The sequence below is a fragment of the Bos taurus genome, chromosome 19, assembly GCF_002263795.3.
Source record: "Bos taurus isolate L1 Dominette 01449 registration number 42190680 breed Hereford chromosome 19, ARS-UCD2.0, whole genome shotgun sequence".
Lineage (NCBI taxonomy): Eukaryota > Metazoa > Chordata > Mammalia > Artiodactyla > Bovidae > Bos > Bos taurus.
The window spans coordinates 56,014,317-56,029,020 of NC_037346.1; the positions used below are offsets into that span (position 1 = coordinate 56,014,317).

Consider the following 14,704-nt stretch of genomic DNA (forward strand, 5'->3'; position numbering starts at 1 on the left):
GGGAAGGCTCCTGGAGCCCCGGGAGCATGATTCCCCTGTTCACAATCGCTGGGAGCACGTCTGGCGTGTGGCACAGCCCCGGCTCAAGCCAGCTCCCCACAGCCTGCTGCTGCTGAAACCGCCCTCCCTTCCCCGACATCCTGTGTGAGGCCCGCGTGTGGCTTTGGCCTCCGTCTGCAGGGTGTGAACACGCCCCTGCACCTCCCACCCTGGGGGAATGGTAAGGCAGGGCTCTAAGCGCCCGGGGCAGCTGCTGACCCCTCCAGCATCTGCCTGTGCCAACTCAGATGCCCACGGCTGCTTTGCTGGCGCCTGAGTTGTCCTGGGAAACCCAATCCCCCAGAGGCACCAGGCAGCCCCTGGCCAGCAGCTTAGCAACCAAACCTTGGCTCAAAGGGCACCTCTGTGGAGGTGGGACTAAAACAGAGAGGAGGCGGCAACCACGGTACTGTCGTCGCTGCTGCTGTTAGGTAATAAAAGCGACGGAGGGAGCTGTGGCCAGATACTGCTTGAAGCACTCGACAAGCATCGCCTCATGTAATTCTCCCAGCTACTTATGAAACTGCTAATTCTGAGCGCTAGCAAGCCTGAGAGGAGTCCAAGTCCCAACCTGAACTCCAACCAGACTGCACAGCGTCTGCTCAGTTCAAGCCTCACTCCCAGGACAATGGGGCTCCCCAAGAGCCCTCACCCTCCCTGGCTGGATCCAGGTCAGTCACATCCCAACGGAGCCACAGGCCAGTCCTCCAGCCCTGGGTGGGCCCTCCTGCCGGGTGCGGGGGTGGGAAGTCAGAATGCCTGCGTCTCTCCACATCCCCATTCTGGGGGAGTCAGTCCTCACCTGCAATCTAACCCCAGCCTCCCTCCAGGGAAGTGACAGATTGGGACTGGCCAAGCACGGGGAAAAGCAAAGCCATTCTGGGGAGAAGACAGACTACGACTCGCCTGGGGTGGGGGTGGGTAAGCTGCCTGGTTCATCCCGTCAAGCTCCATAACATGACCTCCGACTTGCCTAAAACTTGGAAGGCCAACCCGTGGAGCTTTCAGGATATGTCAGCCCCAGGACGGACATGCCTCACCTTCCATGGTCGTATCTCCAGTGCTTAGAGCCCTGAGACATGAAAGTGAAAGTGAAGTCGCTCAGTTGTGTCCGACTCTTTGCGACCCCGTGAACTGTAGCCTACCAGGCTCCTCCGTCCATGGGATTCTCCAGGCAAGAATACTGGAGTGGGGTGCCATTTCCTTCTCCAGGGGATCTTCCAAACCTAGGGATCAAACCCAGGTCTCCCACATTGCAGGCAGACGCTTTAACCTCTGAGCCACCAGGGAAGCCTCCCTGACACATGAGAGGCACCGAATTTTATTTAAAGAACTCCCTCACTTCCTGTAGGGCTTCCCCAGTAGCTCACCAGTAAAGAATCTACCTGCAACAAAGGAGATGCGGGTTCCATCCCTGGGTCAGGAAGATTCCCCTGGAGGAGCGCATGGCAACCCACTCCAGTATTCTTGCCTGGAGAATCCCCTTGGACAGAGGAGCCTGGCGGGGTGCAGTCCATAGGGTCCCAAAGAGTCAGACACGACTGACTGAGCAAGGCAAGGCACCTTCTGTAAGCCTGTGCTCACGTGTGACCTTTTTGATGAAGCCCATCCTGACCCCTTTTTAAAGTTGCAACCTGCCTCCCTCCCAAGGGGTCTCAACCCCTGCCTCCACCTCAGTTCTTCCTCTATAGCTCATATTGCCTTTTAGCAGATTATTTATTACCTACACTTATTCCTGGCCACTCAAGATTCCCATCCTTTAGAACAGGAGTCCTGTGACAGCCGAGATCTTTGCTTGGTGCAAGGATTATGCCTGGTGTCTAAACCACACCGCACATACAGAGACACTAACAAATACCTGTTGAATAAATGAACAGCTGGGACTGAATGGGGATCAAGTAGGCAAACATCTTCTCCAGGTAGGAGCCACTGATCCCAAAGAGCACAAGGATGGGGCCGCAGGGGAACTTCCTGTTCTCGTCTCTGGCCAAGGCCGGGCCATGTGCATACCACACCTGACATGGGGCTTGGGATACCCTTATGGACCCTGTCTTAGCCTGATGTTCCAGAAGACCCGGCTCCTTGGCAAGGAGAGCCAACATTATTTACTAGAATCAAACAGTCCTGCGCCCAGATGTCCCTCTCATCAAACCCTGGGAACACTGAGTCAGGTGTCTAGAGAAAGTATCCAGTCTCTGCTGGATTCCTGAAGGGTAGAGTCAGGTGCCTAGCTGCTTCCCTGTCCCCACGCCCAGAGGAGCCTCTCCTAGCTCAAGAATTCACTGTGGCTCCTGGGGAGGGGAAGGAATGGGGTGACTCCTCTGAGGACCAGTTTCCTCTGAGACGCAGGGGGTAAGGGGGAGAGAAGGCCACCCCCAAGGGAGGTGGACAAAGGCCCACAGGGACAGCCCACAGGGAGGGGAGGCTCTCCCAGGGAACCCTGGGGAGCTGGGGCTGGAGAAGGGCAAACAGTACCGGTGGCCCCACGGGGACCCCATCTTCTGTCCCACACCCCACTTCTCTCTGCAAAGGACTCCAGGGCCAGGGAAAACAACGTTGCCAGAGACCTGCCGAGCCTCGAGCCAGAAGGAGCCCTGATAGTGCTATCACCCGAGTGAGATAAGAAGGCCTCTCCGGGCTGAGTACTCAGGATAAGTGGGTCCAGCCGGCCGTGCCGCTCAAAGCAGCCAACCCAGGGGCAGAGGCCATGGGCCTCCGGGGCCTTCGCCGGGCCCCTGATTCGGGTGTCTCAAAAGCTGCGGCTGACATGTCTGGGAGGGCCCTTCTGCGGACACCACATTGCCCCTGACTCCCGCCAGGGATGCTCAATGTCTCCAGTGGGGTAGACGGTGGGGCGCAGGCTGATGGCAGAGGATCCCACCCTTCGCAGCTCTGCACACCAGCTTCTCTGTGGGAGGGAGGGTCCCGGGGCCAGGAAGTCCTGGCAGGAGATATCTCTTCCCTGAATGAGGTTGACGGAATGCACGACGGAGTTCAGAGAAAAATCTCGTTAATGGTAACAGAGCAGCCCAGGAACACGCTTCCCCTACCCACTGACCCCGCCACCCACCCACCCACCCACCAGGGTGCAGAATGTGTAACAGTCAAGCCCTCCCCAGAGCACAGAGCAGAGGAGATTAGATTGTACACACACACACACACACACACTCCCCCCAGGAAAGGCTGCCCCAGCTGGGGTCTGGCCATCAGGCCTCACTCCCGGCTTTTCTAAGCAGCAGCAGAAATACCGAGGGCCGCTGGAACCGAAGTGAAGTTAGGAGAGACCTCAGCCCTCCAAGAAGCAACAGCCTCATTCTCAAAGTTCTCATTCTCCAGAGGTTTTCAAAAATTGGGATTTCTGGACAGAGAAGCCAACTGCCCTCATGACCCGTCAGGGCTCAAAAGGCCCCGGCATCTGCCCTAAGGCTTGCTGCAAGTGATCGTATGACTTTTATGCTTCGCGGGGAGGCTGAGCAGCCCACCCTCACCTGGTGCCGGCCAGGACCAGGTATCTATGATATTTTTCATCCTCTTGTCAACATCTGTAAAAACAAGGCTCGCCGAGGTTTGGCATGGTTAAGTAACAGAGTCAAGGTCATGTAGTGAAAAATCAGCATGGCACAACTCAAAACTATACCTGAGTCTGGAAAGACACTAAAAATCTTACTGAGGGCTTCCTGGTCGTTCAGTGGTAAAGAATCCACCTGACGGAGACACAGGTTCAATCCCTGGTCTGGGAAGATCCCACATGATGCACGGCAACTAAGCCCATTTGCCGCAACTGTTGAGCGTGTGCTCTTGACCGCAGGAGCTGCAACTACTGAAGCCCACGTACTGCAACTACTGAAGCCCATGCACCCTAGAGCCCGTGCTCCACAACGAAAAGTCACTGCAACAAGAAGTCTGCACACCACAGCTAGAGAGTAGCCTCCACTCGCCACGACTAGAGAAAAGCCCGTGCAGCAGAGAAGACCTAGCACAACCAAAAAAAAAAGAAAAAGCAAGCACTACACCTGAGGCAAGACTATGAAGCAAGAGGGAAGATTTTTCCCTCTTATTTTACTCTTTCTAAAATGCTTCATTTGCCCCAGGGAGCTCCTATTACCTTTTAAATTTTTGAACCTATTACGGGTTATCTGGGATTAAGACACTTTTTAAACGCTACTAAGAAGTTGGGTTTCCCTTGTGGCTCAGCGATAAAGAATCCACCAGCTAATGCAGAACACATGGGTTCGATCCCAGGGTCTGGAAGATCCCCTGGAGAAGGAAATGGCAACGCACTCCTGTATTTTTGCCTGGGAAATCCCATGGACAGAGGAGTCTGGCGGGTTACAGTCCATGGGGTGGGAAAAGAATCCAACAGGACTTAGCGACTAAACAATAACAAAGGACTAAGTTACTAAATGAATAAAACTATATTAATCTGCTGCTAAAGGGGATGCTTCTTTGACTCAGAGAAGGTTAGGGATGCAGGATGACCCAGACCTTTTAAACAACTGCCCAGGGGCTCCCACCGAGACTGGCCCCGTCTAAACTTTAGAGAACAGCAGCAGGCACTCGAAGCACCAAGTTTGGTTTGACTCCTCACTGATGAAAGTGAGCACTGTGTGCAGATGGTTGAAGAAAACCAAATCTGAATGCCCTGTGCATAACATAAAGAAGCTGGCCCATCTCTTCCAGGACCATTCCCATGCTTCAGCTCACAAAACCCAGACGGTCTTCCTCAGAAGCCACTTCTGCCCTTGGCTCCCCGCTGAGCTGGGCCAGGGCTCTTCAGTACTGCTGCTCTGAGTCTCCCACCTGGGGTTTCCTGTCTCCATGACACACAACCCCTTCTTCTTCCCCTCTCTGCTCAGAATCCCCTCCCCAGATTGAAAAGACCCTGAGTTGTAAACTCCGGGAAGGGTGCCTAGAGCCTTGGTTAAGATGCCCTGCATCTGGCACAAGGATCCCCAAGGGAAGGGCGCTGAGTCTACGCCCCGCCCACCTCACCCAAAGCTCACCTGTCTCAGGTGAGAGCCTCAGGGGGCCACTACCACAGCTCTCCTGGTAACCGTCAGTTCTCCTCGCAGCCCAAGCTCAGGGTGCCTGGGAACCGTCCAGCCCCGAGAAAACCAAGAGCAAACTGCACTTTCTTTGACACAACAGAATTTCTCACTTTTCGCCAAGTCCCAGCGTCCCGCTGCGCAATCCCACCACCGTGGCTGTGGAAAAGAGGCTGGGTCTCCATCACGTCCCCCAAAGGGATACAAAGCTGCCTGGGGCGGAGAAAGGCCCCAAGACCCAAGTCCCTCCCGCGGGCTTCCTGCGTCCGGGGATTAGGAGGCACAAAGGGCCGGCAGGCAGAGGGCCCAGATGGCAGGGGCAGGGGCTAAGCCGCCGACGTAACGCGCTCCGGCCCCCGCGGGCGGAGAGAGGGCCGCTGGGGGTGCGCGTCGCCGGCCTCTCCGGCCAGGCGCCTTACACGTGGGGCCCGGGGTCCCGGGGCTCCGTCTCCGCCCGCGGTGACCCTCGCACTCTGCCGGGCCGAGCACCTGTTCCTCGGCTCTACCAAGCCAACACGATTGTGCAAGCCCGAAACCCAAGTTCTGTCTGTGATCGCCGGCGGATCGGGCACGGAAAAGTTCCCAGCCGCACTTTCTACAGGTGTCTGTCTCCCAGACGAGCGGAGCGACGGGATCCGGGGCGAGGCGAGCGGACCCGCGCGCAGCCCTCCCCGCCCGGGGAAGCCAGGGGTCCCGGCCCTCCCCGGCCTTCCCGCTCCGGCCGGCGGGCGCCCCGAGGGGGCGGCCTCGGCCAGGTGGGCCCCGGCCCGCACTCACCTGGAACCCCAGGCCGGCCCCCGCCCGAGGCCTCCGAGTCCTCCTTCAGCCCCAGCCACCGGCTCCGCACGCTCCGCCGCGGGCCCGCAGGCTGCTGGGCGGCAGTCTCCTTCCTGCTCACCTCCGGAGCGGCGAGCAGGGGGCGGGGCCGCCACTATTTACATAAAGGGCGAGCCGGCCCTGAGCGCCGGGCCCCAGCGGCCCCGCCCCCCGGGCCTGGCCCCGCCTCCGGGAGTCCACGGCCGTCGAGGCGGGGTCCCCGCGCCGGCGCCCTCGGGGGGGCGGGGCCGCGCTCGGGCCAATCCGCGGCTCCGTCCGCCCGGGGGCGGGGCCCCAGCCCGCGTGAATATGCACGAGGCGCTGTCGGCCCGCCCCCAGCCTCACCTGCGCGCACCTTGGGCCGCAGGACCTCCGCGCCGCGCCCAGTGTCCCGCCGCCTCCCGGAGGAGGAAATAGTTCCCGGAACGCGCGCCTGCCCCGGGCTACCTCCCAGGACCGGCTGCAGAGGGGAGCGGTCCCTCCCACGACCCGGCCCCGGGCTGCCCCGGAGGGAGGGGCAAAGCCCAGCCTGCTCTTCTTCCTGCAAGCGCCCAACCCTATCAGGGAGGGGGGCCGGTGGACACAGGGCCAAGTTTCGGGACCGAGAGCTAGGTGCTTTGGGATCGGGCGTCGCCGAAGCACCTCCTCTCCGGGCGGGCCCCAAGCCTGAGCCCTCCTCCGAGTCGTCGACAGCGGCAGCAGCAGCAACCGGGGTTTTTAGCACAACGAGGGAGGGCAATTGGAACGACGAGAGGGGAGAAGAACGGGGGGTGGAGGCCAGGCCAGAGGCCTGGGCCGTGGATGGCACGCTCCACCGCACAGTTTGAAACGACTAGCTTTCGAGCCACGCTGACGTGGCGCCTCTCCGCCGCCCCTCTACCCGGAGCCGTCTGCGTGGTGTAGTGCCAACCTCCCACTTCGGACTACCTTTCAGAAAGCCAAACTAACTAGAGGTCAGTGACTTCCCGGAGAAAGGGTTGGGGTCGCATTTCTGCCCTCCCACAGGCTGCTCCTAGCTCTTGCACCGGAGAAAGCAGCACTGTGGGTGGGGAGGGCCTGGGGCCCAATTCCGAAGGATGGTGGGGTAGGGAGGACTCTTCCAGTAAATCCAGCTACAGCAGTAAAAGGATATATATATATATATTTTAATGGCTTTGGCTTTATCGCATGAAGCAGGCACACTCTCATTTAAAGGCACAGAGTCTTCTGCCCCACCTCGCTGGCCTCTTGGAATCTAGTCCTGAATTCCAAGGGGATTACTGCAAGGCAGCAGTCTCAGACCTGGGGCTTAGAAGCGCTGCAGCGGCCAGGTAGCGGGGCAAGGCTTTGCTCTCCTGTGGGCATCAGACACCCAAGGCCAAGGCCCAGACTAGCCTCTGAAGCTACAGATCAGAGTCTGGGTGTAGGAGGCAACTGCGATGGTCCCTGAGAGTGGACGGTCCAGGTCCCCCAGGGCAGACCTCAGCTGGGTGGTCAGTGTTCCAGATCCCTGGGCAGCGTGAAGTCCCTGAAGCTGTAGAAGGAGATGTCTCCATGATCCACCAGGGCAAAAATCAGAGGGACATCCCCACTCTGGTAGGACAACCGCTTGAGGGTGCAGAGGTCTGGGACCAGCTCATCAGATCTGCAAGAATCAAGGTTAGACTGAGACCTGGCCAGAGCCCACCCATAAGTTTGGGAAGCCAACCCTCCTAAGCTCCCAGGGAAGGCCGATGTATGACAGGAGTTGGGGGGACAAGAAGTCTGGCCCTGGGCTCTCCTGTCTGCAAACCACATGGCTCTGATTTTCCAAGTAACACCCAGGGCCCTGGTAGGGTAAGGAGACTGGGAATAGTGAGGGTCTTGCCTCTCTTTTAGCCCGGAAACCCCTCATTCACATCCTTCTGCTGGCTGAGCCTGGAACTGAAATGGCCCAGGAGAGAAGCTACTCGAAAAGGACAGGAGTGAGAACTGAGGATGAGGACGCTTGGGTTCCCGTAGCACTAACTGGCTGTGTGACCTCTCTGGACCACTGGTTCTTCTCAGGGACTGACAGATTAGCGGGGGGCATGGAGGGGACATCCACGTGGTTTACAAGAGGACTCGCAGCCACGCTCACTGGTCTCATACCCGCTAATGCACAGCCGGACATAGGGCTTGCCAGGGTTATTCTTTCGGAAGGTGGCCACGGCGTCAGCCTGGTAGACATCAAAACTGATCTCCAAGCCCCCGGGCTTCTCCAACAGCCTGAGGACAGAGTGAGAAACCTTAGGAGACAGGGGCACTCCTCTCCCACCTTTTCTTTCCATACCACCTTTTTCCTCCCCGTTTCAGGGAGCAGCCTCCTCCAGGGAGACTAAGGAGGAGCAGTGACCCTATCTCAGAACCGGTGGGATAAATCATCAATCTACTTGGCTCTTACTCCTGCGGATATACAGGAGTATTATTACCAGGGTAGGGGCCCCTGAAATGATCCCCCAGCTCATGCCCAACCTCAGGAGTCAAATCCCAGCTGCCAACTCCTGCTGGCGCCCCAAGTACTATAGAGGTGGGCACTACCTGGAGACTCACCGGGCACCTCCTTCAGCAAGGTGCGTTGTCTGCAGCACAGAGATCTGCTGAAGGACTGAGGCTACAAGGACGGTGAAAACAAGGCGCTCGTGAGGAGAGTCGACCATCCAGACTCCCTGACATCTCTGAATCTGCCATCTTGTTTGGGGTTGCCAGATTTAGCAGATTTTTTTTTTTAAAGTATAGGTATGTCTCATGCATGGAGAAGGAAATAGCAACCCACTCCAGTATTCTTGCCTAGAGAATTCCATGGACAGAGGAGTCTGGCGAGCTCCAGTCATGGGGTCACAAAGAGTTGGATACAACCAGGCGACCAACACACACGTCTCATGCAATATCTGAAACATACTTATACTTTAAAAAAAAAAAGTTATTTATCTGAAATTCAAATTTAACTGCTCTGGCAATCTCACTCTAGTTCCTTACAACACACCACATTCCCATAAGGATTGTAGTCCTGAATATATTAGCACTGTTCTTGTCTTATTCTCTACTCTTAACATGTAGGGTATATAGGAGATCTTCCTTTCATTTGGCCAACATATCGCCCCCTTGTTCCCCTCTAACAGAGGTGGGAGAGCACAGGACCACAGCCATCCACATGCATCTTGTTTATGATTTTAAGGATGCGGTTGTAGTTTACATTCCTCCTCGCCTCTCCTCAGGCACAGACCAGGCTGTTTCTAAACCTTCCCAGGAGCCTCTTCGCTGCTTCCTGCAGTGGACAATCCTGTGGGTTCCACTCCACCTACCGCTCTCTCCTCCCCCATCTTCCTTAAGCCTCCATCAGCTGCAGTCAATGCACGCCGCTTTTAAAGGCATGTGATCCCTCAGCTGCCCGTGGCCTGTGGCAGGGTGATGTGGTACCTGGGGAGTCGGCGCGATCGGGACTCAGCAAGGGGGTGACAGGCTGGTCCCACAGGTGTGGGGGGCGGCTCTGGGTCTTCTGCAGGTGCCGCCTCTGCAGCAGCTGCTTGTACTCCCGCCAGCTGGAGCAGCGCTGTACCTGGGGGTCAGCGTTCACATCCTCGCGGAAGTGCTGGGCCTCTGCCTGCCGCTCCCGTTCCCGCCGAGAGAGCTTCTCCTTCCGCTGGTTGAGCCTCTGGCACCAGGACTCGGCGTCCGTCTCCCGTCCAGCCACGTTGGCCGGGAGCAGCTCAGGAGCGGGGGCGAGCAGGAGGGTATGGCGGCTGTCTGCAGCCATGTTAGGGAAGGAGATCTGCTCAAAGTTCCAGCGGGGCTTAGGAGCCCCCGTGACCCCGTCCTCTATTTTGCCATTCTCTGGGCTGCATTGTGCCCCCTCCCTGCCCAGACCAGGGCAGGGTTTCAGGGACCCCAGCAGCTGAAGGGGGCCCACGGGGCTCTTTATGGGGCTTGACTCCTGGGGTTTCTCCTCTGGGCGGCAGCTGTTCTGGTTCTGGGGAGGTGGGCTGCAGGTTGCTGGGCTCTCGGGTGTCCCATCCATCCCCTGCAGGGGGTTCTGCAGGGCCTTGGGCTTCTTATTAATGGACCTGAGGGAGAGGAAACGCAGCCCATCTGCTCCTGACTGCTGAGGTGCACATGACCTCCATAAGCCCTACTGCCTCCCTGAGCCCCTGCGGGAGCCACCCCAACCCAACTTTTAAGCCCAGGCATTCTCCAAGGTCCCGAACACCAGCACTTCCACAGAATTCTCCCTGTGGGGTGGCCATGCGGGGAGCATTACTGAGAGCTGGAGCTCCTCCTCTTCCTCTTGCCCTCCAGGCACTGGGCACCACCGTCCAAGTTCAGCTGCCGCTCGTAAGGGGACAGGACAGAGCTGTGGGTGAGAATGGGTGGGGGGCAGGCAACTGATCCACCTCCTCAGTCTGGTGCTCCCCTTGGAATGTGTGAGGGACTGGCCCAGAGTAAGTCAGCGGGCCAGGGCTAGAACCATAACCAAGGGCTGGAGCCCCAGGCAGACCCCACACAGAGTAATGGGGGAAGACACAGGGGCCTCCCTGCGCATCTTTGTCCAGGCCTCTGGGTCTCATCAGTGGTACCTTTGAACAGAGGTTCCCTGACACCAGGGCTCCTGCAGAGCCAGCAATAAATAATTAACACTGGTGAGAAAAGTCAGGAGAACTGGAAAACTTGGAAAATAAAGAAAAATGAAAATAAAACCCATGGATACCAAGGTAACATTTTGTTTCCTACAAACACACATATTGACTGTCTTTCACCATATCTCTGTCAAAAATGACACTGTACTAACATACTGCTGTTTGGTCCTTTTTATATTCAACAATATAGTGTGGCCCTTTATTACAGCATTCTTCCCTGCCAGGAGTTTTTCTTATGGCTGTGAGGCTGTACTGTCCATTATAGTAGCCCTAGATACAAGGGGCTATTTAAGTTAAATTTAAACCTATTAAAATAAAAAATTCCACACAAGCCACATATCCTGGACAACACAGACAGAATATTTTTGTCACTACAGAAAGTCCTATCAGATAGTGCTGATCTAAGGGATAAACTCTAATCTGTGTGACCATGTTTTCCCTGTTGGGCTTATACGAGGTTTCCAAGATCACTGATTTTGCAAAGTGATGGTGTTTTGTGTAAGCTCCCCTCAACACAGGTTCTGTGGGGTAGTGCTTTTGTTCTCTGCTCTTCCTCAGCAGCCAGCAGAGGGCCAGCACCCAGTTAGTAGTCAGTGTTGGGCTTAGTCGCTGGGGACTAGGATAAATTCGAGGGAACTAAGACAGGGATTTACCTTGGTTGGAATCGTCGAACCACATAGCCGAGTCTTTTCAGGTGGCTGAAGACCTCAAAAAAAGAAACCCGAAGTCAGACGTCCACTTATGGAAAAAAACTGTTCTCCAGACAGAAGCCATTCACCACGCCCCGAGATTCCAAACCCTGCTACCGGCAGGACCATACTCTCTCATAAACACCCTCCCCACACTGAGGTCTCAAGTCTCTGAGTTGCTGTCTCTCACTGGCCTTACTCTGGGCACGAATGACAGCAGTTTCTTGATTTAAATGCAAATCCCCAAAAGCTGATAGCTGATGGACCAGGGAAAAAACTTAAGCCAGAATATTTTGATATCAAAGCTGTCACAAGTGAAGCTCCTGACTACAATACAGACAAGACAACAGAGGGGGTGGACATCCTGCCGCCCCACAACACTTCCAAAGATGGGTGGGTTTTTGGATGAACCACATGTTCCTCCATGTGGCCCTGCATCCATATATGAGCGATGTACGCAGGTATGCCCCAGCTTGCTTGATCTCTCAGTAGCATTCAACGTAGCCAAGCCCTTCTTCCTGAAAAGACCTTCTTGTGGTCTCTCTGATGCCCCCTCTCCTGGTTTTCTCCGTTGCTGGACACTCCTCACATCCATTATCTTCCCCCTGACCTCCTCATGTTAGAGTGCCCCAGATTTCAGACACAGACTTCTACTCTGGCCACACCTCCCTACAGCCCAGTGGAGTCTGAAATATCCATGCCATCAAGATCTCCACATTTATGTCTCTAGCCTTGTGCCCCTCCTCCTCTGTGTTTTTCTTGGCACTCAACTCTGAAGTCAAACATCCATTTGCTTTCTTACCTATACATTACCCAAGCGCCCCCACTAGGACATAAGCCCTTGTCAGTCTTGGAGCCTCAGCACGTGGCTTGTTGTGTAGTCACTAAGTTGTGTCTCTTTTGTGACCCCGTGGACTGCAGCCCGCCAGGCTCCTTCTGTCCATGGGATTTCCCAGGCAAGAATACTGGAGTGGGTTGCAGTTTCCTTCTCCAGGTGACCTACCGGGTCAAACCAGAGTCTCTTGCATTGGCAGGTGGGTTCTTTACCACTGAGCCACCAGGGAAGCTCTTGTAGGTACTTATAAAGGGTGGCTGATACCTGGTACTGCAGGAAAGTCACTGTGTCCTCAGTCAGCAGCAGCTGGTAGGCCTCTTGGATAGACAGCGGAAGGTCTTGGTGGAAGAGCTGGATGGAGCCCTGAAAGTGCAGCCCATAGCTCGGCTTGTGAACCCTCCCTATGGTGGCACGGCCAAGGGAGCAACTTCCCCACTCTGCTATCTGCGTGCTACACCCCCCACCCATCACGGCAAGAATCAGGCCGGCCAGGAAGGGGAGGGGGGAGAGGGAGGCAGCATCGTTACTAACAGACTGGAAAGCCTGCTCCCTGAGTGACATTCTTGTCTCCTGCTCTAGAAAGCAGATTACAAGACTCCCCCCCACCCCCCACCCCCCATCCGAATACTCGGTTGTAGATACTTTTTCCCCCAGAAGAAACGCCCTTCCGGTTCTTTGGTCACAATCCCCTCTCCACTCTCCCAGGGGCCCCACTCACACACTCCAGCAGATACAAGGCCTCTTCTGGATGAAGCCGCTGCCGGCCCTGCTCTGAGAAGCCCATGGTCTGCCAGAATTTACCCTGCGGGGGACCCAGAGCAGATGTCACAAAGGAGCCCGGGAAGGCAGAGTAGGCGGGTCCCGGGTCTCTGAGCCCCGCCGCTCACCGCAGGAGACTTCAACTCCACGAAGCCTTCTTCTGGTCTCCACTCGGCGGCCACCAAACTGCCCCTGGCGAGGAGCGGGGAGAGGGGTCCGTCTCAAGCCCACCGGATCAGACTTACGGGGTCCAGCCGCCCAGTCCGCCCCGGCTCCGCCCCCGCCCCGGCCCGCCCCTCTCACAGGCGCTCCACGCGCTCCTCGGCCAGCAGCTGCCAGAGCTCCTGGCGGCACAAGCGCAGCCGCTCGGCCTGGGCCTCCGAGCCGTCGGGGAGGAAGTCCTTGGGGCCATGCGAGCGCTGGGGCAGCTTCTGGGACCGGGAACGTGCGGCGAAGAGCTCCGGGGCACTGGGGGAGAAAAGGCCGCGGCGTTAGCGCCGCGCAGTCGGGGCCGCTCAGCCCAGGCTGGAGATCTCCGGCCCGGGTGCTCCGGGCCCGCTCCCGCGCCCACCCCGCGGCCACGGCTCCCGCCCCCCACCCCCAACCCCGAGGCCCGGCCACGCCGCACCTGAGCACGCGCCCGGCCGGAACCTCCACGGAGGCCGACTCAGGCTCGGGATCCATCGGGTGGGGCTGGCCGACGCTGCGCGCGCACCGCCCTGCCCCACCCCTCCCGCCCCGCCCACCGCCGGGAGTCCGCGCGGCCCTAGCGCGCGCGGGTTCCACCGCCGCTCCCCGGGGCTCCGGTCCACCCACCTGCTTCCCACCTTCCTGGGTGTCCTGGGTCCTAGCGCCCGCCGACAAATATGCGCCGCGATTACTAGGGGGCGGAGAGCTTGCTAGTTTCTGGATTTGTAGGAGCTCCCCCTCTCCTATCCCCCGCCCGCCTCTGGGGCTCCTCTCTAGTAGTTCTCGAGAAGGCTGGCGTTTGAAAGCGTCATATGAAGAGTTATAAGCGTGACCCTCCCCTCCGCAACCCCGGACTGCCTAGTCCGCACCACCCAGGCTGGACCGGGAGGAAGGCGGGGTTAGAGAAAGGAGAATGCTGGGTTCCCCAATTCGGCTTCGCACACTGAGGGCCACCACGGGCCGCCAGGTGCAGACTATGGGGGCCCGCAGTTCCTTCAGGTCCTTCTGTTGAGTCCCTGCCTGGGGGCTCGGAAGCCGGGCTTCCAGGACTTGGGGGGGCGGCGGGAGGCGCTGTCCGACCCACGACGGTGCTGAAGCGCCACCCCAGCCGGTCGTTAGCGCCTCCCGGAGCCTGGGGTCCCCGCCGCCGCCGCCTCGGGCCGTCCCCACACGGCCCGCTAGGTGGCACCATCGCTCCGACCAGGGGCCGTCGGCCTGTGACTTCGGGTCGCGGGCGGAGGTCGCCGCGGGAGTCCCGGGAAGGACGAGGGGCGAGAAAGAAGAAAGGGGGGGGCTCCCCAAGTGGGATTCCTGGGTCTCGATTCCCGGCCCATCACATCGCGTCCTCTCTCGCACCCCGTCACACACACGGTGTCTCTCCCGTCCTTCTGAACTCCAGAGCCCCGGGTCGTGCCCGGACTCCAGTCTGGACCGAGGCTCGCTCTCTAGTCCCCGCCCCCTCCCCGCCCCCATCGCTTCACCTGGACGCATGCGCGGACGCTCGAGCCCGGGGGGGGTGGGGCGGGGCCTCGCGCGGACCGGGGCGGGGCCCCGCGCGGATCGGGGCGGGGCCGCAGCCTTTGATTGACAGCCCGGCTGCGCGGCCGGGACGGTCCCTCCGCTCCCGATCCGGTGGGAGGGAGGGGGGAGGGGCGGGATTTCCTGCGGGAGGCGCCGAGCCGGCCTTGGAAAAGGAGGAGA

The 14,704-nt window shown here is 58.4% G+C and overlaps 2 protein-coding genes across 7 annotated transcripts in view; both read right to left on the minus strand.

Annotated features, from left to right (window-relative positions):
• The window catches only part of LLGL2 (LLGL scribble cell polarity complex component 2), a 35,459-nt gene extending 29,501 nt beyond the window's left edge, over positions 1-5,958 (minus strand). The window contains exon 1 of one of the 2 annotated variants that reach the window (XM_024980344.2): positions 5,862-5,958. The gene's annotated coding sequence lies outside the window, so the exon portion shown is untranslated. 2 annotated transcript variants of the gene reach the window in all.
• A 1,063-nt stretch (positions 5,959-7,021) lies between these two features.
• TSEN54 (tRNA splicing endonuclease subunit 54) lies at positions 7,022-14,437 on the minus strand. 5 transcript variants are annotated; one of them, XM_005221183.5, is made up of 11 exons: positions 13,631-14,437; positions 13,118-13,282; positions 12,943-13,006; positions 12,774-12,857; positions 12,320-12,418; positions 11,185-11,237; positions 10,156-10,248; positions 9,318-9,961; positions 8,451-8,511; positions 8,010-8,126; positions 7,022-7,524 (listed from the first exon to the last, which is right to left on the minus strand). In XM_005221183.5, the coding sequence occupies exons 4-11, from the start codon at positions 12,837-12,839 to the stop codon at positions 7,374-7,376; spliced, it is 1,284 nt and encodes a 427-aa protein (XP_005221240.1). In that variant the 5' UTR covers positions 12,840-12,857; positions 12,943-13,006; positions 13,118-13,282; positions 13,631-14,437; the 3' UTR covers positions 7,022-7,373. The 5 variants fall into 5 exon arrangements, with proteins under 5 accessions (XP_005221240.1, XP_059733886.1, XP_059733885.1 ...); XM_059877903.1 differs by lacking the exon at positions 13,631-14,437 and adding an exon at positions 13,443-13,519 and having other exon boundaries at positions 9,457-9,961; XM_059877902.1 differs by lacking the exon at positions 13,631-14,437 and adding an exon at positions 13,443-13,519 and having other exon boundaries at positions 8,439-8,511; positions 9,457-9,961.
• Positions 14,438-14,704: the final 267 nt, after the last annotated feature.